The 24,362-nt window shown below is 43.2% G+C and overlaps 1 protein-coding gene across 1 annotated transcript in view; it reads left to right on the top strand.

The window, feature by feature from the left end:
- Positions 1-17,098, top strand: part of espn (espin) — a 200,799-nt gene extending 183,701 nt beyond the window's left edge. Inside the window, exons 13-14 of the mRNA XM_063032821.1 lie at positions 10,615-10,694; positions 15,148-17,098. Of these exons, the coding sequence (XP_062888891.1) occupies positions 10,615-10,694; positions 15,148-15,298 (231 nt within the window). The 3' untranslated portion in view covers positions 15,299-17,098. The remainder of the gene's footprint in view (positions 1-10,614; positions 10,695-15,147) is intronic.
- Positions 17,099-24,362: the final 7,264 nt, after the last annotated feature.

The raw sequence follows: 24,362 nt of genomic DNA, 5'->3' as shown, positions 1-24,362 counted from the left end.
TGGAAGATAGGTATCAATGAGTTCCTCCCCCGCAACCCCTTACACGGCCTCTGTTGCTGGTTGCCACAATGTGGTTAACACCCGGCAAGTCAATAAAGACAAAGATTAGCGTCATTTGTCACATATACCTTGAAACATATAGTGAAATGCATTATTTGTGTCAACAACCAGTCCAAGTATGTGCTGCCCGCCCACACGTGTCACCACGCTTCTGGCGTCAACATGGCATGCCCACAACTCACAAACCCTAACCCGTACATCCTTGGAATGTGGGAGGAAACCAGAGCACCCTGGGAAAGCCCACGCGGTTGTGGGGAGAACATACAAACCCTTTACAGACAGCAGTGGGAATTGAACCCCAATTATTGGCACTGTCAAGAGTGTTATATGCCACGTCTATGAAATTGGCAAAGCTTTGAACCCTGCCAGTAGGTGGTTAGACACAACCTTACTGAAGATGGTCTTTGGCTGACAACTGTAAGGTACAAATGATAAATGTAATTATATATTTTATTAAAATATACAAATAAGTTTGCAGGGTACAGTGTTAAACTATATAGGCCTAAAGGCTCCATATTTAATTCTCAGTCTGCACACTGAATGATAGACTGTACCCAGGATCAATGAACTCATATCAGGATCCCTACAGTTAGAAGCGATAATCAGGCAAGATTTCCATCGAAGGCGATATCCTGGCCCTGGCTAGACAAGACGGAGGTGAGGTATGCCGGAAGCTCTTGTTCTATCCCACTGTTAGAAGATTCAGATTCATGTGCAGATTCATTCAACACGTATACGTCAAAGCATACAGTGAAATGCACCGTTTGTGTTAGTAATCCGACACACTCGAGAGCGTGCCGGGGACAGCCCGCAAGTGTGTCGCCACACATTCCGGCACTGACGTAGTGTGCCCACAATGTTCAACAGAGCAAGAACAACAGCAACAACAAAACAAGCCCCTTTCCTCTCCTCCTGACACACATAGACAGCACTGCAACCTCAGACAGGCCACCTCCAGGCCTCCAGTAGACTCACAGAAACTGGGCCTCCAAGTTCCTCAGCGAACTCGCAGACTTACAGACCCAAGGTCAGGATACCACTATTGAATAGACGTCCTGTACAAAAAGATGGACTCTTGGCCTCACGACCTACCTCATCGCGGCCTTTGCTCCTCGTTGTCTGCCTGCTCTACACTTTCTCTGTAACTGTAACACTGTATCCTCCATTTGATTCTGCTTTCCCTTGTGCTGCCTCAATGCACTGTTGCTGTGGAATGACCTGTGTGGATGGCACGCAAAACCAAGTTCTTCACTGTGCCTTGGTACAGGTATATAAAAATACGAGGGATATAGAAATAAATCCAAGCACTGAGCTTGGATGAGACCAGCACTCGAGGTGAAGGGTGAAAGGCAAAATGTTTAAGGGGAACATAAGTAGGGAATTTTTAACTCAGAGGTTGGTGGGAGTATGGAACAAGCTGCCAGCAGAAGGGGTAGATACGGTTCATTTCAGCACTTAAGAGAAATTTGTGTAGGTACCTGGATGGGAGGGGTGTGAATGCTTCCAAGGGTGTTGAATACTTTTTAAAGGCATGGTATGGGAGCAGAATTAGGCCATTTGGCCTATCGAGTCTGCTCCGCCATTTCACCATGGCTGATCCAATTTTCCTCTCAGCTCCAAACCCCTGCCTTCTTCCCATATCCCTTCATGCCTTGACCAATCAAGAATCTATCAACCTCTGATTTTATCATGCATAAAGATTTGGCATCCACAGCTGCCTGTGGCAAAGAAATCTACAGATTCACCACTCCGTAGCTAAAGAAATTCCTCTGCACCTCTCTATCTGAGGCTGTATCCTCTAGACTTAGTCTCTCTCACCATAGAAAACATCCTCTCCACGTCCACTCTTTTCCATAGCTGCTGCCTGACCTGCTGAGTTTCTCCAGTGTTGTCTGAAGTATAATGAAGCATGCTGACAGCATTATTTGTCCTGCTGATCTTATTAGCATCACATCGTATTTTCTAAGACATGAAGAGTAAGTCCTGGAAATAGTTGTAAAAATAGTTTGATGTGAATGATCTTTCAACAGAATCCTCACGGGTTCATCACAGGTAAAGCCCTCTTCGCTATTGTGCACACCTACATGGGGCATTGTCACAGGCAAGCAGTACCCATCATCAGGGATCCTACCACCCAAGCCATACTCTCTTCTCACTGATGCCATCAGGAAGAAGGTACAGGAGCCTCAGATCCCACACCAGCAGATTCAGGAACAGTAATTACCCCTCAACCATCAGGCTCTTGAACCAAAGGGGTTAAATTCACTTAACATCACTGAACTGTTCCCACAAACTATAGACTCACTTTCAAGGACTGTTCATCACGTGTTCTCGATACTTCTTGCTTCTTTGTTTATTATTATTATTTCATTTTTTTTCTTTCTTTTTGGACTTGCACAGTTTGCTGTCTTTTGCACACTGGTTGCCTGTCCTGTTAAGGTCTTTCATTGATTCTATTATGGTCACTTGGGTTTATTGAGTATGCCTACAAGAAAATGAATCTCGGGGTTGTAGATGGTGACATTGTGTACTTTGATAATAAATTTACTTTGGTCTTTGAAGCTTGAACTTACTGTCTGTAGCTGGTGGTTTTCTGTATCTGCCAATCTGGTCACCTGAGGTCACTTCAGGAATTCAATGACATCAGCTCAACTCATGATATTTTATATTGTATAGCCACTGGGATCAATAAATCAGTGGCTAATAGACATCACTTGTTCAGAAGAACATGGTCAGACCTTTCTATAAACTTGATCTTTGTTTCACAATTTGTATTGAAATGTGTTCCACATACAGTACTTACCATTCTTGCGATTAAAAATGCAATTCCCATTTGATTTAGTTGTTCATGTGATCATTAAGCCTATACAAAGGTGATCAGATCCAGTCTGCGCGTGGCAAAGGTTTTTTTTTCTTATTCCATCTCACTCTTTGCTTTCCCAAAGAGGAAAGGCACAAGCTGGTAAGTTCTCTTCTTGTGCCTTATCTTTTCAAGTTCTGGGATATACAAGGGGAGGAATCCTCTCTATCAAAAACCGGTCACAGCCAGAGCAGAGTAAAGGAAAGACCTCACTAACGGGCCTGTCTGTGAAGAGGTCATCGACAAGGTAGAACATTTTGGAGCCTTTGCCTCTGTCAAACTGTTCATAGACTAGAAAGTGGAGATCTGTATTACCTGGACAGTTGGAAACAAAGACAATATTATAGAAACATAGAAACATAGAAAATAGGTGCAGGAGTAGGCCATTCGGCCCTTCGAGCCTGCACCGCCATTTATTATGATCATGGCTGATCATCCAACTCAGAACCCCACCCCAGCCTTCCCTCCATACCCCCTGACCCCCGTAGCCACAAGGGCCATATCTAACTCCCTCTTAAATATAGCCAATGAACTGGCCTCAACAGTTTCCTGTGGCAGAGAATTCCACAGATTCACCACTCTCTGTGTGAAGAAGTTTTTCCTAATCTCGGTCCTAAAAGGCTTCCCCTCTATCCTCAAACTGTGACCCCTCGTTCTGGACTTCCCCAACATCGGGAACAATCTTCCTGCATCTAGTCTGTCCAATCCCTTTAGGATCTTATACGTTTCAATCAGATCTCCCCTCAATCTTCTAAATTCCAACGAGTACAAGCCCAATTCATCCAGTCTTTCTTCATATGAAAGTCCCGCCATCCCAGGAATCAATCTGGTGAACCTTTTTGTACTCCCTCTATGGCAAAGATGTCTTTCCTCAGATTAGGGGACCAAAACTGCACACAATACTCCAGGTGTGGTCTCACCAAGGCCTTGTACAACTGCAGTAGTACGTCCTTGCTCCTATACTCGAATCCTCTCGCTATAAATGCCAGCATACCATTCGCCTTTTTCACCGCCTGCTGTACCTGCATGCCCAGTTTCAATGACTTGTGTATAATGACACCCAGGTCTCGTTGCACCTCCCCTTTTCCTAATCTTGCATCTGCCATGAATTTGCCCACTCACCCAACCTATCCAAGTCACCCTGCATCCTCTTAGCATCCTCCTCACTGCTAACACTGCCACCCAGCTTCGTGTCATCCGCAAACTTGGAGATGCTGCATTTAATTCTCTCATCCAAGTCATTAATATATATTGTAAACAACTGGGGTCCCAGCACTGAACCTTGCGGTACCCCACTAGTCACCGCCTGCCATTCTGAAAAGGTCCCGTTTATTCCCACTCTTTGCTTCCTGTCTGCTAACCAATTCTCCACCCACACCAATACCTTACCCCCAATACCGTGTGCTTTAAGTTTGCACACTAATCTCCTGTGTGGGACCTTGTCAAAAGCCTTTTGAAAATCCAAATATACCACATCCACTGGTTCTCCCCTATCCACTCTACTAGTTACATCCTCAAAAAATTCTATGAGATTCGTCAGACATGATTTTCCTTTCACAAATCCATGCTGACTTTGTCTGATCATTTCACCGCTTTCCAAATGTGCTGTTATCACATCCTTGATAACTGACTCCAGCAGTTTCCCCACCACCGACGTTAGGCTAACCGGTTTATAATTGGAGTGTGGAGGATCTCTTTTCCGGGGAATCTCCGGCCATGTAAGCACCTCCTCAGTAACTGGGAAATCTGAATCTGAATCAGAATAGATTTAATATCATTGTATGTCATGAAATGTGCTAGCTTCACAGCAGCAGTGCATGATAAATGAATATAGAGAAAAAAACTGAGTTACATTAAGTATATATATATATATATATCTAATATATATCTATGAAATAACTAAGTTAAAGTAAGTCATGCAAAGTAATAGGAATAAAAAGTAGTGAGGTAGTGTTCTTGGGTTCAATGTCCATTGGATGGCAGAGGGGAAGAAGCTGTTCCTGAATCATTGAGTGTGTGCCTTCGGGCTTCTGTACCTCCTTCCTGACGGTATCAATGAGAAGAGGGCATGTCCTGGGTGATGGGGATCTTTAACGATGGACGCCATCTTCCTAAGGCACCGCTCCTTGCAGATGTCTTACTACTACGGAGGCTGGTACCCATAACGGAGCTGACTAATTTTACAAGTTTCTGCAACTTACTTCAATCTTATGCAGTAGCCCCCCCCCCCTATACCAGACAGTGAAGCAGCCAATCAGAATGCTCTCCATTGTACATCTGTAGAAGAAGCGACAAACCAAATCTCCTCAAACTCCTAATGAAATATAGCCACTGTCTTGCCTTCTTTATAGCTGCATCAGTATGTTTTGTCCAGGTTAGGTCCTTAGAAATATTGACACCCAAGATCTCTTTTTAAATATTTTTCAAAATTAAAAAGTCAATAACAAAGTTGGTACAAAGAGATTGGAAAAATGTTCATCAGCATACATAAAATGAATTTTAAGTAACATAGAAATAAAAGACTTCCAAATTCATAATGAGATTAAACATTAACAAAGAAATAAAAAGAAAAAAATATATATATAAACAAAAAAAAACCCAAAAAAAAGGCAAAACAGGGCTAGACCAACAACTTGTATCAGACATGATCCATAATGTCACTAACTCCGCTCCTCTCATCATATAATATTAGAAAAAAGATTTGGAAAGGTCAGATTACATCATATGAAAATGTTGCATAAAAGGTTTCCAGGTATCTTTAAATTTAACCGAAGGGTCAAAAATATCACTTCTAATTTTTTCTAAATTTAAACTTAATATGGTTTGAGAAAACCATTGGAAAGTAGTTAGAGGATTAATTTCCTTCCAGTTCAACAAAATAGATCTTCTCGCCATTAAAGTAACAAAAGCTATCATTCGAGCCCAAGATCTCAAAATTGCTCACTCTCTCCACTTCTGATCCCTCTATGAGGACTGGTTTGTGTCCCCTTCTCTTACCAGGGATGTGTCAGGCCAATTGTTACCAATGTTATCCGTGTGTTTGAATCTCCTGGGGTTGTAAATCATGTGGAGAATAGATACTTCGACCGCACCTCAAACTATTTGGAGAAATAATTTTTTTCTTAATAGTCCTCAATTATTTCTTTGTTCCATTAAGTTAGCTGACGCATATCTACAAGGAACAATCAGGTCCTCTTTAAATTGTGAGTTGTTAGTCTCCACTGGCTTGATAGGAGTTCTTGGTGCTGTTCAGTTGAGCTCCTTGTAGGAATCTCTGGGACCTGTGAATAATAGCATTTCTCTAAGAGTTATGCTTGGACTTCTTCTTTGGCATAGTTTAACCACATACTGTAGGCCCCAGAATCATAATATCTCTCTTCTTCCCATCATCAGCACACCAATAGAGAACGATATTTCAATCCCTTTTATGTGTTTCTAGTTTCTGGTGACTTATTTTGTGCGACTTTGATCGGGGCTGACTGGCTCTGTGGACTGCAGTCAACAAAGACACAACTAAGTTGAACTGAACTGAACAGTCCTGGACTGTTTCAAGGACTCTGCGGTTTGATGTTTTACATTCTGTGTATTTTTTTTCTATGTGTTCATTTTTTTTGTGTTTTGAGGTTTGACATTTTCTTTGAATGGGTTCCATGATGTTTCTCTGTTTCATGGCTGTCTGTGGGGAGACGAATCTCAGGGTTGTATACTGCACGCATACTTTGATAATAAGCGTACTTTGAAATTTAAGCTTTCCTTTCCATCTCATTGTGAAAGTCTTGTCACTAGCATACACTGTCATGGTGAACCAAAGCGTGCATCAGATTACCAAGCTTGTTTGGAAATATTTATTTGCAAAGCCGTGACTACATTCTTCGAAGTACTCAAACTTAAATCGACTAAAAGTAGTCAAGAGACATTAAAGCAGCAAATATCTGAAGCATAAGCTACCGCAGTCAGTTGTTGGTTGGTCAGACTCTGAACAGTGGCCATAATAGTGGCACATCAGCCTCTGGCCGCATCAGAGACCAGATAAGGTTAGGATGTTTCGAGCAATGGGAGAGTCTAGGACCAGACGACACAGCCTCAGAATAGAAAAATGTCCCTTTCAAACAGAGATGAGGAGGAATTTTGTTAGCCAGAGGGTGGTGAATCTGAGAAATTCATTCCCACAAGTGGCTGTAGAGGTCAAGTCATTGGGTATTTTTAAAGTGGAGGCTAATAGGTTCTTGATTAGTAAGGGTGTCAAAAGTTAAGGGGAAAAGGCAGGAGAATGGGGTTGAGAGGGAAAATAAATCAGCCATGATCGAATGGCAGAGCAGACCCAATGGGGCAAATAGCCTAATTCTGCTCCTACATCTTATTGTCTTAATGTGTTATCTGAAAGATGGGATCCTGGCAATGCACTGTTCCTTCAGCATGGCAATAGAGTTCTAAATGTTATTTGCCAGTCACTGAAGGGGGCTTAAACGCAAGAGTACGACTATCAAACAAAGCTGACACCTGCCTAACAACTGGTGTAGCATTGTTTACTCAAAGCAGCCTTTTGTGGACTATCAGGAGATAAAATCAACCACTGGAGGATTTCAGTGAGTCAGACTGCATCTGTAGAGGAAAACGGACAGTCCACATTTTGGGTCGATAGTCTTCAATCAGGCCAGATGAAGAGACATAACCCAAAATGTCAAACGTCCATTTCCCTCTTCGGGTGCAGCCTGATCCATTAAGTTCCTCTAGCAGTTTGTTTCTTTTTGCTCCAGATTCCACATCTGGAGTCTCCATTCCGTAGAAGAATCTGAGGTTTGTGATTTCCATATACAAATCTTTGAAGCTTGCAAATATCTATTTTATCAAGATGTACCATAAATAAGAGAACCTCGACGTGAGATAGAAGCCTCTGCATTGACTAGACTCTTTCTAAGCCTCTGAGATCTGCTTTCCTCCTCTTCTGAACCCTTGGACATCCTTAAATGCATTTGCTTCACTGACGGTGGCCATGCCTCTGAGTTAACCTCCCGTGTTCCCTCCCAAAGCCTTTCTATTGTTCCTCCTTAAAGATATTCATTAAGGCCCACCACCAGGCTTTTGCTCCATGGCCCTGATGTACCCTCTCAAGATTAGTTGTCTCTCAATTAATCTTGTCTGACAATACCCCTGTGAAACAAGGATGTCTTTGCCGTTTGAAGTGGAAGTAGTTTGTATGCAGTTCAACAAAAAAATTCAGAAAGCGTATCGAGCCTCCATTTAATAAATAATTATGATTCTATAAAAAAGATGTCTTGCTAAAGTTAGGAAGAAGTTATTGTTTTCATGATGTATTGTAGTAAAGTGACTGTCATTTGATGTAAATCTGGTCTGTAACTTTCATTTTGAAATAAAGTTAGGCCTAACTGTTGGCCTTCACCACCAGCTTGGGCTCCTTATGGCGGTCACTTGAGTCTTTTTTTTACCTTATTTCAATTCCCAGGGGAATAATTAATTATTGAAAGACTAGTTTATCTTACTGTCAATTAATCCATCAAAAAGCAGTGGGGGCTGTCCAAGTCTGGCCTCTGTAGTGTGAGGTTGAGTCAGTCAGTACTCACAGCATAATGGCCTATCACGGAGGTGTCATCTTTCAGGACAGTCTCATTAATTATAGTGCTCCTATTAACTAGGTCATTCAAAACACCGCAGGAGCTTAGATTTCGTATCAACTTGAAATAAAGGTACAACGAATTTGGATAATTTGCATTTTGTGTTCTTAATATACTAACTGAACATAGTCAAATTAACTTTTAAATCATTCCAGTGTACAAACATTTGTACATTGTCTCTGGGTTCTCCACGCTGTTTATTTTATTATGTTTAGAACAAAGATTCTACCAATAAAAGATAAAATGGTGTTAGCCCAGGACGAGACCAGTGAGAAAACCTTGTCTTAGAGGAATACACTCAGTGTTCACTTTATTAGGTATGCCTGTACACCTGCTCGCTAACGCACATATCCAATCAGCCAATCATGTGGCAGCAACTCAATGCATAAAAGCATGCAGACATGGTCAAGAGGTTCAGTTGTTGTCCAGACTCAACATCAAAATGGGGAAGAAATGTGACTTTGACCCTGGTTTGATTATTGGTGCCAGATGGGATGGTTTGATTATCTCAGAAACTACTGAATTCTTGGGATTTTCACGCACAACAGTCTTCAGAGTTTACAAAGAATGGTTTGAAAAACAGAAAAAAACATCCAGTGAGCAGCAGTTCTGTGGGCGAAAAAACCTTATAATGAGAGAGGTCAGAGGAGAATGGCCAGACTGGTTCAAGCTCACAGGATGGTGACAGTAACTGAAATAACTATTCATTACTACAGTGGTGTGCAGGAGAGCAGCTCTGAATGCACAACATATCGAACCTTGAAGTGAATGGGCTACAGCAGCAGGCAACCATGAACGTACAGAAATAAATCAGTGGCCACTTTATTAGGTACAGGGGCTACCTAATAAAGTGGCCACTGAATGTATGTTATGGCTTGTTCTGTTAATTGTGTCCTCAATTTGTAACGTTATTGTGCCAATATTAAGAGTTACTAAACACACACAAAATGCTGGAGGAACTCATCAGGTCAGGCAACATCTATGGAGAGGAATAAACAATCGATGTTTCAGTCCTGATGAGGGTCTTGGCCCAAAACGTCGATTCGTTGTTCCTCTCCATAGATGCCGTCTGACCTGCTGAGTTCATCTAGCACTTTGTGTGTGTTCTTCAAGATTTCCAACTTCTGAAGAACCTCCTGTGTTTATTAATAGTTGCTGATAGACTCACTATGCAGGGGGGTTCCCAGAAGTTTTATAAAATTTATTTAGAGATACATCTCAGTAACAGACCATTCCAGCCCAATGAGCCCGTGCCGCCCAGTCACACCCATGTGCCCAATTAACCTACTAACTCATATGTCTTTGGAATGTGGGAGGAAACCAGAGCACTTGGAGATGGTCACAGCGAGAACATACAAACTCCTTACAGATAGCAGTGGGAATTGAACCAGAGTTGCTGGCATTGTAATAATGTTGCGCAATTAGCTTTGCTACATGCCAGCCCCTTCTCTCTTTTTCTATTCCCCATTCTGGCTCCCCTCTTACCCCTTCTCTTCACCTCATCTCCCAATCATCTCCCTCTGGTGCCCCTCCTCCTTCCCTTTATCCAGTGGTCCATTTTCCTCTCCTGTAAGATTCCTTCTTCTTCAGCCCTTTACCGTTTCCACCTATCATCTCCCAGCTGCTCACTTCATCCCCCTCCCCCACTCGCCGACCTTCCTCCTCACCTGGCTTCACCTATCACCTTCTCATTTGTACTCCTTCACGTCTCGCCATCTTCTCATTCCAGCTTCTTCCCCCTGCCTTTCTAATCCAGATGAAGGGCCTCGGCCCAAGACGTTAACTGTTTATTCCTTTCCATAGATGTTGCCTGACCTGCTGAGTTTCTTTGGAATTTTGTGTGTGTTATTCTGGAATGCTTTGTCTGAAAGTCTGAGGAAGTTGACCTTCAGCAGAAAATTGAGATAAACAGCTGAAAGATGAAGCAAAGACTGCAAACAGAGAAAGATGGGAGACTAGTAGGAGCACACGTACATTGGGCCATAAGGCTTCACCTGAGCTGTAAGATTCCACAATTAAATCAGTAAGCAAAGCACTAAACTCTCCAATTCTCCTGTGCAGGAGGACCAAGAAGCAGCTCGTTTAGCCAGCCTGCCCGCGTGGAGGAGAGACATAGTGAAAAAGAAAATGGACGAAGAAAGGTAATTGATGGTGGAATTTCTAAGTGATGCATTTGTCCAATATTTCAATGTGACTTAAAGTATTTTGCAAGAGCTAATCTTCTATTTTACTTTTTTTTCCTTTTCCTTCCAGGGAGCAGAAAAGGTTGGTGTCCTTTCATTAATTTTCAGAAACAGTGTAGGTCTCAGAACAAAACTATTTCTGGTAAAGGGCAAATCTCACTGGGGGTTTACTTGGATAGGTTTCACTGCCTCCTCCACAAAGTCATGATCCAGTTAACAGGGCGGATTATCAACCAGAAATCCGAGGGAGGATAAAGAGCCATATCGAGTTGTGTTGGACTTTTAGTGATTCATTCATAGGGAGTTCGCAGTTTGTAATTTTAGTGTCATTTACCCGATGAATTGTGTATTTCAAGACTCAAAATTCATGAATCTTGAAATTCATAAACACAGAAGAAAGTGATTTGTTTGTGGCTTGGTGCTAATGGAACTCTTCAATTCCTTACTAAAAGTTCAAAGTCTATTGTCATCTGTACAACCAAATGAATTAAAGTTCCTCTAGACCACAGTGCAGCCACAATACATATCTCACACTGCACATAAAACAAATTATTACCACATATTAGTTAATAAAATATAATGCAAAATCCATCTGAGGTGTGCAGCACAGGTAAACAGTAAACATCTCCCAGTCTTAGCAATGAGACCTTGGTGGTGGCAGGGTGTTCATTAGTCGGTGTGGGGTTTGCACTCCATGTTCACAATAGTTTTTATATAGCCAAGAGGGTATATAATATCAGCCAGGGTCCCTGTTACCAAAAGTTGGTCCTGGAGAACATATGCCCAGAAACTTTGAATATATGGGATAGTCAAGAGGGCTGGGTTGACCATCCCAATGTTTCCATTGTAAGTAGGAAACAACATGATACAATGACCATGATACAGTGATTGGTTACAGACTCATCTCAGCAATCCATCTGTCTTGTGGTCTGTGGTAGTTCCAAGTACCTGATCATAGGAAACTATGATACTGTGTTGGTGCCACAATTAGTTTTGACACCTCCCAGCTCTAGGGATCCAGGTTTGACCCTTACCTCCAGAGCTTCTGGTGGATATTGTGCATTCTCCCTGTGATTGCTTTGATTGCCCTGGGCCCTCCCATATCCCAAAGACATGCTAGATGATGGATCGATTGGCTACTGTCACCTATCCCTAGTGCAGGTGACTGGCGGAACATTTAAGGAGAGTTGATAGAATCGAAATCCAAATCAGGTTTTATATTGCAGGCATATGTCAGGTAATTTGTTTATTTACTTATTGAGATACAGTGTGGAATAGGCCCTTCCAGCCCTTTGAACCACGCCACCCAGCACCCCCCGATTTAACTCCAGCCTAATCACGGGACAATTTACAGCGACCAACTAACCTTCCAAACGGTACGTCTTTGGGCTGTGGGAGAAAACAGGGGCATCCGGAGGAAACCCATGCGGTCACAGGGAGAATATACAAAACTCCTTACAGACAGTGATAGGAATTGAACCTGAGTCGCCTACACTGTGGAGCGTTGTTCTAACCACTACACTACCTTACCTGTGGCAGCACAGCAATGCTATACATAAAAAGCTATAAATTACAATAAGAAGTATATAAATTAAATAAGTAGTATAAAAAAAGAACAAAAGTTAGTACGGTAGTGTTTATGGGTTCATTGTCCATTCAGAACTCTGGTGGCAGAGGGGAAAAAATATTGAATGTGTGTCTTCAGGTCCTGCTCCCTGATGGAAACAATGAGAAGAGGATATGCCTTGATGATAGGAGTCCTTAATGATGGATGCTGCCTTTTTGAGGCATCACCATAAAACCATAAGACCATAAGACCAAAAGATATAGGAGCAGAAGTAGGCCATTCGGCCCCTCGAGTCTGCTCCACCATTCAATCATGGGCTGATCCAATTCTTCCAGTCATCCCCACTCCCCTGCCTTCTCCCCATACCCTTCGATGCCCTGGCTAATCAAGAACCTATCTATCTCTGCCTTAAATGCACCCAATGTCTTGGCCTCCACAGCCGCTCATGGCAACAAATTCCACAGATCTACCACCCTCTGACTAAAGTAATTTCTCCACATCTCAGTTCTAAATGGATGTCCTTCAATCCTGAAGTCGTGCCCTCTTGTCCTAGACTCCCCTACATGGGAAGGGGAGGGAGGGAACATCGACTCTGACCATGAGAGGCCTGCGTCGGGTATTTTCATGCCTTACAAGGTGCAGATTGGAAGTCTGTGTGGGGCGTCACTCCTCGCACAGACAGTAGAGCAATGTGTGGTTAAGTGCCTTTCTCAAGGACACAAACACGCTGCCACAGCTGAGGCTCGAACGAGCGACCTTCAGATCACTAGACGAACGTCTTAACCACTTGGCCACATGCCCAACATGGGAAATAACTGCCATATCTAACCTGTTCAGGGATTTTAACATTCGGAATGTTTCTATGAGATCCCTCCCATTCTCCTGAACTCCAGGGAATACAGCCCAAGAGCTGCAGGACGTTCCTGATGTGGTGACCCTTACGGATCACCTTTTGATCCTGAGGAGTCTCTTGCCCATGATGGAGCTGGCTTTTCTGATCCTAGGACAGTGGCCCCTGCATACCAGATGGTGATGGTGAATGCTCTCCACAGTAGAGAGAGAAAACAGGTTATAGGTTATTGATTGGGGAAAGGGGATGAGTGGGATGAATCTGAGAGCCGGCATCATTCTATACCATTATAAATACAATGCGATTATAAGACCATAAGATAGAGGAGCAGTATTAGGCCATTTGGCCCATGAAGTCTGCTCTGCCACTTGATCATGGCTGATCCATTTCCCTTTCAACCCAATGTTCAAATTAAGTTTATTATCGAAGTACTTCGATGTCACCATATACTACCCTGAGATTCATTTTCTTGTAGGCATTGACAGGCAAATGAAGAAATAAAATGCAATTTATGAAAACTATAAATTACAAAGTTTGACGAACAACCAATGTGTGCAAAAGAGGATAAATCATGTAAATAATTTAAAAAGTAAATAAATGTTACTGAGAACGGTAGCGTAGTGGTTAGCATGACGCTATTACAGCTCTGGAGTTCAGAGTTCAATTTCAGCGCTGTTCTGTACGGAGGCTCTGAATGCCCTTGCCACGGAGTGCATGGGTTTTTCCCGGGCGCTCCGGTTTCCTCCCACAGTCCAAAGACGTACAGAGTACGTTAATTGGGCATTGTAAATTGTCCCCATGATTAGGTTAGGGTTAATCGGGGTTGCTGGCTCGAAGGGCCGGACGGGGCTTCTCCGCACCGTATCGCTAGATAAATAAACGTGAGTTGTAGAGTCCTTGAAAGTGAGACTATAGGTTGTAGAGTTAGTTCAGCGTTGGGGTGGGTGAAGTTATCCACTCTGGAAAGGAGCCTGATAGTTGTAGGTGTTAACTGTTCCTGAACCTGGTGGTGTGGGACCTAAAGCTCCTGTACCTCCTCCCTGAAGTGGAAACAAGAAGAAAAGAATCATAGAAAAACATACAGCATAGAAATGGGCCCTTTCAGTCCACATTGTCTCTGTTGACTGTGATCCCTACACTAGTCCATTTGCCTGCATTATCCCTTGTCACCTTTCTTATCTAAGTACTTGTCCAAGTGGCTTTTAAATGTAAACACGAGGAATTCTGCAGATGCTGGAAATTCAAGCAACGCACATCAAAGTTGCTGGTGAACGCAGCAGGCCAGGCAGCATCTCTAGGAAGAGGTACAGTCGACGTTTCGGGCGGAGACCCTTCGTCAGGACTAACTGAAGGAAGAGTTAGTAAGAGATTTGAAAGTGAGAGGGGGAGGGGGGAGATCCGAAATGATAGGAGAAGACAGGAGGAGGAGGGATGGAGCCAAGAGCTGGACAGGTGATTGGCAAAAGGGATATGAGAGGACCATGGGACAGGAGGCCCAGGGAGAAGGAATAGGGGGAGGGGGGGAAACCCAGAGGGTTTAGTGAGAGGGACAGAGGGAGAAAAAGAAGAGAGAGAAAGAATGTGTGTATATAAATAAATAACAGATGGGGTATGAGGGGGAGGTGGGGCATTAGCGCAAGTTAGAGAAGTCAATGTTCATGCCATCAGGTTGGAGGCTACCTAGACGGAATATAAGGTGCTGTTCCTCCAACCTGAGTGTGGCTTCATCTTTACAGTAGAGCAGGCCAATCAACTGTCTAGCTGCCTGGCCTGCTGTGTTCACCAGCAACTTTGATGTGTGTTGCTTGGCTTTTAAATGTTGTACATTGTAATTGTACCTACTGCCTTTTAACACTGTAATTGTATGCATGCATGCATCAATCTTATATATGAATTGTTGTGTGTGCGCATGCGTGTATCTCTCACGTGTCTCGCTCTCTGGGAGGTGGGGTTGTTGGGGTCATAAAGTAACACAGATCGCTCTGTGATCTTAGGAAAGAGGAGGAGCAGCAGAAGAAGATGGAGGAGGAGAAGCGAAAGGAGCAGACCGAGAAAATCCGCACTCTCGGTTACGACGAGTCAAAACTGGCACCTTGGCAGCTGCAGCTCATCCTGAAGAAAGGGGATTTAGCGAAGCACGACTGAGACTCTCGCTTCAGATCTTTGATCGTTTCTGCTGTAGTGTAGAGCACGGTGTTCAGTAGTAGAGAGATCCCCGAGGGTCAGTTCACTGCTGAACATGCCAGGCCTCCACAGCACAGCCCAATGTTAGTCAATAGCTCCTTCTTTGGTTGGTATCTCCTGTGTAATACACAAACCAACACTAAGGAAATATTTCAAGCTTCCATCTACACCTGCACATCTCTCACTCTAACCCTCTTATCCCCAACTTTCTCCAAAGTATTCACTAGGCGATTGCTTGATTTCAATGGAAAAAGCTCTCTGCTATCATGGTAATTGTGATTTGTAGATTTGCTACCCAAAAATAAAACCCAGTTATGATATCACGTGTTCTAGGTATAAAATCTATCCATTTTCCTTTTGTAAAATAACAATGCAGCTTTAAAGTTATTGGGACTGTTAATTAAACTCACATGTTTGGGGCGTTGGCACATGTTGAGTGATTGATGTTGAGCTCATTGTAGAGCAGAGGTCTGAAGGTTTGCCAAGGCAGGAGTTGAGTTGCCTTGCGGGTGGGAGTGCATTGCCCAGGGCAGAACTGGGGTAAGGAGACCAGATTCAGATTCACAATCACAATCAGGTTTAGTATCACTGATGTACAGCACGTCGTGAGGAACACACACAAAACGCTGGAGGAGCTCAGCAGGCCAGGCGGCTTCTATGGAGAGGAATCAACAATCAATGTTTTGGGCTGAAATCCTTCATCAGGACTCATGACTCAGAAGTCACGATGAAGTGTCTCGGCCCGAAACGTCAGCTGTTTATTCCTTTCCATAGGTGCTGCCTGACCTGCTGAGTTCCTCCAGCCTTTTGTGTGTTTTACTCTGGATTTCCAGCATTTGCAGGATCTCCTGTCTAATTGATATACGTCATGAAATTTGTTATTTTGTGGCAGCAGTACAGTGGAATACATAAAAATTACAATAAAAAATATGAGATATATATTTAAAAGTTTTTAGTAAATTTCGGGAAATAGGACCGGGAAGGTTTGTGCCTTGTGTCCTCTGACGAAACCCTCATCATCCCTCTCAAGTGGGCCAATCCCAGCTAGGTCTGTACCGGATTGCCTCACAACTCAGAGACAACGGAGGAAAATTAACAGATGGGGTTTCCAACTCCTGGGGCAGAATCAGGTGAGGTTCGGTTGTGGTGCCTTCCACAGTCTTTTATCTCAGCCTGACAGCCTCGGGCTGCACCAAAGGACTGGCAGCAGATGCACGTGTAAACGTAGGTACCAAAGAACGTCAGCCAATCGACATATCAGCAGCCGGCCAACCCGTGCCTCGAAACTGGTGATGCCGGGAAATGAGGAGAACCGACCAATCACCCTGTGGCGGAATGTGACATCCCACTGCCCACCCCAGTTACATCAGTCACATTGCCTGACCCTACTTCCACTGCGAGCAGGGGAAACTCTCACTGAGCACTCTGTTACACGCCGATTAGACTGTTACACAAACACGATTGTATGAATTCCTGTCCGGACTCTGGTTGCTATCAATTTTGTATATAATCTAGTGGAGGCCACCTTATTTCCGATGAGCAGCTCTTCATCAGATTTTAGTGTGTGCACAAGGGAACTACCTCTGCAAGCCCTCTGTAAATGCATGCAATGTTACATGCCACACTGTTCATAATTATGATTATAAACTTTCTTGGATGCCATATGACTTAAGGAATGACACAAATGTCACTGCCATTAGCCTGTTTTCCACAGATTTAACACCCTAGTTTCTCAGTCGCTATCTCTCTACTTCCTGGAACATCGTGACTAATAAAAAAAAAGAAACAATATTCGAGTTGTTGTTTTTCTGCAGCATTTTGTTGGGGGTTGCGAGACAGCGAAGGGGTTTTATTACTGAGAAAAGGGGAACATTGTCTATAATGCAAACATCTCTGAGACAAGGAAAAGGGGGACAAGACTAGCACCTCCATCCCACCACTCAAGGCCACAAACAATCCTTCTACACTTCGCCTGCAAGTCTGTCTACTGTATCTGATGCTCCAGGTATAGCCTTCTCTACATCTGTGAGACCCTCTTCATCAAGCATCTTCGCTCTGTCCACCACAAAAGCTGGGAATTCCATGTGGCCACCCTTTTCAATTTGACTTCCCATTCCCATTCCAACTTGTCAGTCCATGACCTCCTCTACCGCCACGATGAGGCCACATTCAGGTGGGAGGAGCAACACCTCACATTCCTGATATTCGCTTCATAGTCCCGATGAAGGGTCTTGGCCCGAAATGTCGACCGTTTACTCTCTTCCATAGATACTGCCTGGCCTGCTAAGTTCCTCTAGCATTTTGTGTGTGTTGCTTTGGATTTCCAGCATCTGCAGATTTTCTCATTTTCTCATGTTTGTGAAGTTATATTCTGACTGGGTAGCCTCTGACCTGATAGCGTGAACATCAATTTCTCCAACTTCTGGTAAGTTCTCCCCCCATCTCTTTTTCCTTTACCCATTCTGGCTCTGCTTTTACCCCTTTTCTTGTCTTCACCTGCCTATTAACTCCCTTTTCCTTCCCTTTCTCCCATGGTCCACTGTTCTCTCCTTTCAAATTCCTTCTTCTTCAGCTCTTCCACCTATCACCTCCCAACTTTGTACTTCAGTCCCCCCTCAAGCACCTACCTTCCCCCTCACCTGGTTTCACCTATCACCTGCCAGCTTGTACACCTTCCCTTCCACCCAACCTTTATTCCCCTCCACGCTGAGTTCCTCCAGCATTTTATGTGTGTTCCTCAAGATTTCCAGCATCAGAAGAATTTCTTGTGTTTAGAACAAGGGGAAAATAGGCTTTTGGTTTCCAGGCGATCAGTGATGTGTTGGGTCACATCTCTGCTGAGGTCCACGGAACTGGGTTCAATTGTTTTTGTGATTCTCTGACAGGCGGTAAGTTTTGGTGACCAAAGAATGGCTTTTGCTTCTATGATTTGGTCTGGTGTGAAAATTAGCTATGGTGTTCCTGTAGCTTTCAAAGGAGTACCTCTAAAAAGCTTTTGAAAGAAGTAGACCCAAAACATTGCAGATGCTGGAAATTTGTAAAAACATGCAAAAGGACCATAAGCAATAGGAGCAGAATTAGGCTTTTCAGCGCAACAAATCTGCTCCGCCATTCCATCACACCTGATTTATTATCCCTCTCAACCCCATTCCCCAGTCTTCTCCTTGTAACCTTCGATGTCCTTCCGAATCAAGAATCTGTCAATCTCCACTATAAATATACCCAATGACTTGGCCTCCACAGCCGTCTCTGGCAATGAATTCTGCAGATTCATCAGCTTTTTGCTAAACAAATTCCTCCTCCCCTCTGTTCTAAATGGTTTTCTGGTCCGAGACTCCCCCCACTATAGGAAACATCCCGCCACAGCAACTCAGCAGGAGGAACTCAATGGGTCAGGCAGCCTCTATGGGTCTCAATCCAGAACGTTGACTGTCCATTTCACTCCATAAAAGATGTGTCTCTCTAGCTGATTGAGATTTGATACAACATTCATCCCTGGTGTTGGCAAGGGATGAATGTTGCAGAGGAAGTTCACATTATATGTCAATGATCTGGATGACAGAATTGATGGCTTTGTGGTCAGGTACAGTCTGCAGAAAGACAGATTGGGAGAATGGGCAAAGAAGTGGCAGATGGAATATAGCTTAAGGAATGCACGGTCAGGCACTTGCTAGAAGGAATAAAGATGTGGATTATTTTTTTCAATATTTTTATTGATTTCTTACAAAAAAGAATACAGAGTACAGGAGGATATATATCAAATATCAAATACAATATATGTGAATCACACTTGTAGTTCCATTACCCCATATTTGTGTAAATTAAATTAAATCATAATATTTTTCTTTTTCAATCTTTTTATTAATATCAAAATGATAAACATAACATAGTATTAATACAAAGCTATTGGGATTACATTGTTAATAATTAACATATATAAATATAAACTCAGTTGGCACTCAGGTATTAAACCTCCCAAAATCATACAAAATACAAATATAATATACAAAAAAAACAGAAATAACACAAAAAAGGAAAAAGAAAAAAGACCCAAAAAAACGAATCTAAACAATGCTAACCAATGAAACTAAGGAAACGAAAAGACATGAGCTGTTGTATAACGTCAAAAAGAACCATTAGTGTCATTGACTCCGCTCCTCTCTGCATATATTTAAAAGAAATAGAATAGGTTTGGAAAAGGTCAACTTGCATCATATGGAAGTGTTGAATAAATAGCCTCCAGGTCTTCTCAAATTTAATAGAAGGATTATTTTCTAAATAGGGAAAGAAGTCAAAAATCAGAGATGCAAAGGGACTAGCTAGTCCTCGTGCAGGATTCCCCAAAGGTTAATTTGCAGGTTCAGTCAGTGTAAGGAAGGCAAATGCAATGTTAGCATTTATTTTGAGAGGATTAGAATATAAAAACAAGGACCTAGTGCTGAGGCTCTATAAAGCATTTGCCAGACCTGGAATATTGGTCAGACTTCAGAGTATTGAGAACAGCTTTGGGCCCCTTATCTAAGAAAGGATGTGATGATATTGGAGATGCTGCAGAGGGGGTCCACAAGAATGAATGTTGATGTATGAGCGTTTGATTTTTGATGTTTGATTTTTCTGGGCCTGTGCTCGCTGGAGTTTAGAAGAATGGGGGGGGCGTGGTGGGATGGAGGATCTCACTGAAACCCGAAACCTGTTGAATATTGAAATCTTAGAGTGGATCTGAAGAGGATTTTTCCTATAGTGGGGGAATCCAGTACCAGTGGGGACTGCTTCAGAATAGAAGGACGTCCATTTAGACCAGAGCTGAAGAGCAATTTCTTTAGCCAAAAGTGGTTGAATCTGTGGAATTTATTGCCACAGATGGGTGGGGAGGCCAAGTCATTGAGTATACTCAAAGCAGAGTTTGGTAGGTTCTTGATTAGTAACGGTGTCAAAGATTATGGGGAGAAGGCAGGAGAATGCTGAGAGGGATAAAAAAAATCAGCCATGATGGAATGGCTGAACTGACTCGATGGGCTGAATGGCCTCATCTTGCTCCTATATCTGATGGTATTATTGTCTAAGATGACATTGACCTTCCTGGTATTTGGAGTGATAATAATCTGCAGCTCAGTCTCAAACTGTGCATAACCACAAGCAATCTTTGCGTACTGCAGCGGAAGTGCCAAGGCTGGATTGGCCTTGGGTTGAACAGTTTTGCATTGGTTCTGAAGGTAAGTACCATTCCCAGGGGAGATCCGTTAGAGGTGAGGTGCAACATGAAAGAGAAAACAACTGAAAAAACTGAGCCTTGCATCACTGAAGTGGGATCTGCTGTTGACCTCTAGATTAGAATCATTGCTTGCGTGCAAGATTGGCTCACTTGGACGGTATGGTAGCGTGGCGGCTAGCGTAACACTTTACAGTGCAGCCGCCCCGGGTTCATTTCCTGCGAGCAGTTTGTACGTTCTCCCCGTGACCACGTGGGTTTCTCCCGGGTGCTCCGGTTTCATCCCACAGTCCAAAGACGTACCAGTTAGTAGGTTAATTGGCCATTATAAATTGTCCCGTCATTAGGCTAGGATTAAATTGAGGGCTGCTGGGTGGCGAGGCTCGAAAGGCCTGAAGGCCTATCCTGCACGGTATCTCAATAAAAATTAAAAATTTAAAAATTTACCGTAATGTTTGAGTGAATGGACTTTACATTCTACATCCATAAGATAACAGTCCTCCACCTGCCAGTCCTCTCCCCCACCGCACCACACTGCCTTCTTACAAAAACGTTCATGACAAGGCTACGGAAAATACAGCCTATTCCTGTACGCTAGGAGGCTTCAGTCAGCAGGGACAATAACATCAAACAGACTTTACTATTGCCCTCCATGCACTTTGGTCAATTCAGTAAAAGTGCATTTGAATGTCCAGACACAGCATGCCATTCAGCCCGGGTAGTCAATTCTAGCTCCCAGCAGAGAATCAGAATCACTGATATAGAGCACCACACCACAGATAAAGGCCCCTCAACCCATTTAGTCTGTGCTGAAGTCTTCTTCTGCCTAGTCCCAGTTGCCTGCACCTGAACCACAGCCATCCATGCCCCTATCATCCATGTATCTATCCAAACTTCTCTTAAATGTGGAAATCAAACCCTCATCCACTACTTCTACACTCGTTCCACACTCTCACCTCAGAATAGAAGGGTGTTCCTTTAGAACAAAGATGAGGAGGAATTTCTTTAGCCATAGCAAAATCTGTTGTTGTATGGCAGCATTTAATGTGCAATACATTAAAAATTACTGTAGATTACAATAGGAAATATCAAAACAAGTTGCGCAAAAAGAGCAAAACAGTGGATTCGACTGTGTACATCAGCTTTGTGGCAAAAAAGCACGATAGCATTTCTTCCACCCCAGGCCACTGAAGAAGTTCGGCATGAGCCCCCAAATCCTCAGGACCTTCTACAGGGGCACCATTGAGAGCATCCTGATTGGCTGTATCACCGCCTGGTACGGGAACTGCACCAACCTTGACCACCGGGCACAGCGGAGAGTGGTCTGGGCAACCCAGCACATCTGTGGATGTGAATCTCCCTCCATCGAGGACACTTACAGCAGCAGGTGCAGAAAGAAGGTCTGGAAGATCATTGGGGACACCAGTCACCCCCAACCGTAAACTGTTTCATATGCTTCATCTGGCAAACGGTACAGCATTAAAGACAGGACCAACAGACTACTGGACAGCTTCTTTCTACAAGCCATTAGACTTCTAAATTCACATGTCAGTACATTGCAACAGAGTCATAACACGAAGATTTTCACCCCCTCACGCTGTGGGAAGGATGTAAGGTTTAAATAAATTCTAAATTCTGAAAAAAAATTCTAAATCTGTTGGCGGAGGGGAAGAAGATATTCCTAAAGTGTTGAGTGTGTCCCCTCAGGCTCCTGTACCTCCTCCCTGATGAGAAAAGGGCATAACCATTCCCCTCCTCTTTTCCCCTGCAGCTCTTCAATTTGCTCCTTCTCTTTGCCCTTCAACGTCCCTCATGTTCATTATACTACCTACACTAAGGGGTAACATTAACTGTCTAATTAATCTATCAGCATGTCGGAGAATCATAGAGTAATATAGCAGGGAAACAGGCCCTTCTGTCCATCTCACCCATGGTGACCACCAAGCTAATCCCATCTGCCCACGCTAGACCCACATTCCTCTAAACCCCCCTGATCCAAGTACTTATCCAAATGTCTTATGAATGTTGTTATTGTACTTGCCGCAACCACTTTCCTCAGCAGTTCACTCCATATAGACCCATATGTGAAGAAGTTGCCCATCAGGTCACTTTTGCATCTCCCACCTCTCGCCTTAAATCTACTCCCCTTTCCTTGCATGTCTTTGTGATGTGGAGGAAATCCGACATTTATCTGCATGGATCTACCCAGGCTCTTGATCACTGGAGACTGAGAGAGCAGCATTAACAGCAGCTTCGCTCTGCTCTGCAGTGTCTCCCAGCAGAGAAGGAATCGTCTCACCCAAACAGGATCTCCAACACATGCAAGCTAAAAGAGGTTGGTAGTGACAAAATTGTCCAATTTTGGCGTCCTCTGCTAGGAGTCTCTGTGCGTCCTCTCCGTGGAATGTGTGGGTTATCCCGCATGCTCCAGTTTCCTCCCACAGTCCAAAGCCATACTGGGTAGGTTGATTGGTCATTGTAAATTATCCCATGATTAGCTAAGGGTTAATTGAGATTGTCAGGGATTGCTGAGGCGGCTCAACAGGCCAGAAGGAGCTATTCCGCTCTATATCTCTAAATAAAAAGTAAATAAAATGCTCCAGTTTGATGCCATTGTTATTTCAGTTGAGCGTTTTCTCATGGAATCTCCATTCTAGCCCAAAGACTGAGCACTGAAGATTTATCCTGTGGTATAAACAATTCCTTCCTTCTCAAGTTAAGCAACGAGGAAAAAGTAACAGATATTGATTTATTTGTTTGTTTGGTTATTTATTTATTTAATGGAGATACAGTGCAGATACCAGTATGTCTTCGGACTATGGGAGGAAGCTGGAGTACTCGGAGAAAACCCACAAACTTCTTACAGGCAGCAGCAGGAACTTATTAAATTTGAGCCTCTGCATATTTCCTATTTCCATCGATGGCTATGCCTGGGAATTTCTGGAATTCCCTCCCTAAAGAGGCCCATCTCTACACCTTCTCCTCAAAAGTTTCTTCATTAAATATACCTTACAAAGCTTGGTTTCCATTTTGAGCTGTTAAATACGCCCCTGAATCCCTTATGGAATTTTTGTGTCCAAGACATTATAGAGTTGTAGAACACTACAGCACAGAAACAGGCCCTTTGGTCCATCTAATCTGTGCAAGACATATTCTGCCGATTCTTATCTACCTGCACCCAAACCATAGGCCTTCATAACCCTCCCTTTCATGTACCTATCCATGTTTCTCTTAAATGTTTTAATCGAACCTGTATTCACCACTGGCTCTGGCAACTCGTCTCACACTCTCACCACCTTCTCAGAGAAGAAACAGCAACATCAAAGGTTTAAGTGAAGGCAGAAAACGTACGTATTGGGATTAAGGTTCTAACCAAAGTATGTTCAGATGTTAATCTCCCTAAATGTATCAATCAATGGTTCGGGATCTTTTGCATGGACTCTTGCTCCCCCTCCTGGACAGAAGTGGCATTGATTCAAAAATATTTTCTACATCTCAATGCTCATAACTGCAGCTCTGAATTAGCAGTTAAAAGTGTTGTTCACCTTGTTAACCCTTTCAGATGAAAATCAAGACAAGGGATACTGCTTTGAGAAGAATAATTAAGCAAGGGTGTTGAAGCTTATGGAACCAAGGAAGTGGATAGAACAGAGCTGTGGCTCATCTGTGACCTACCCAAAGGGCCCAATGGCCAAAGGTCCTAAATCTTCTCATCGATATCTCGTTGGAAAATGCAGGTGGCTTTAAGAGCAGCCACAGAAGGAATAAGGGTGTAGACTATTTTCTAAATGGGGAGAAAGTTCAGAAATGGGAGGT

Source organism: Mobula hypostoma, chromosome 25 (assembly GCF_963921235.1).
Source record: "Mobula hypostoma chromosome 25, sMobHyp1.1, whole genome shotgun sequence".
NCBI classification, from domain to species: domain Eukaryota; kingdom Metazoa; phylum Chordata; class Chondrichthyes; order Myliobatiformes; family Myliobatidae; genus Mobula; species Mobula hypostoma.
This window is presented reverse-complemented; position numbering and strand designations above follow the sequence as displayed.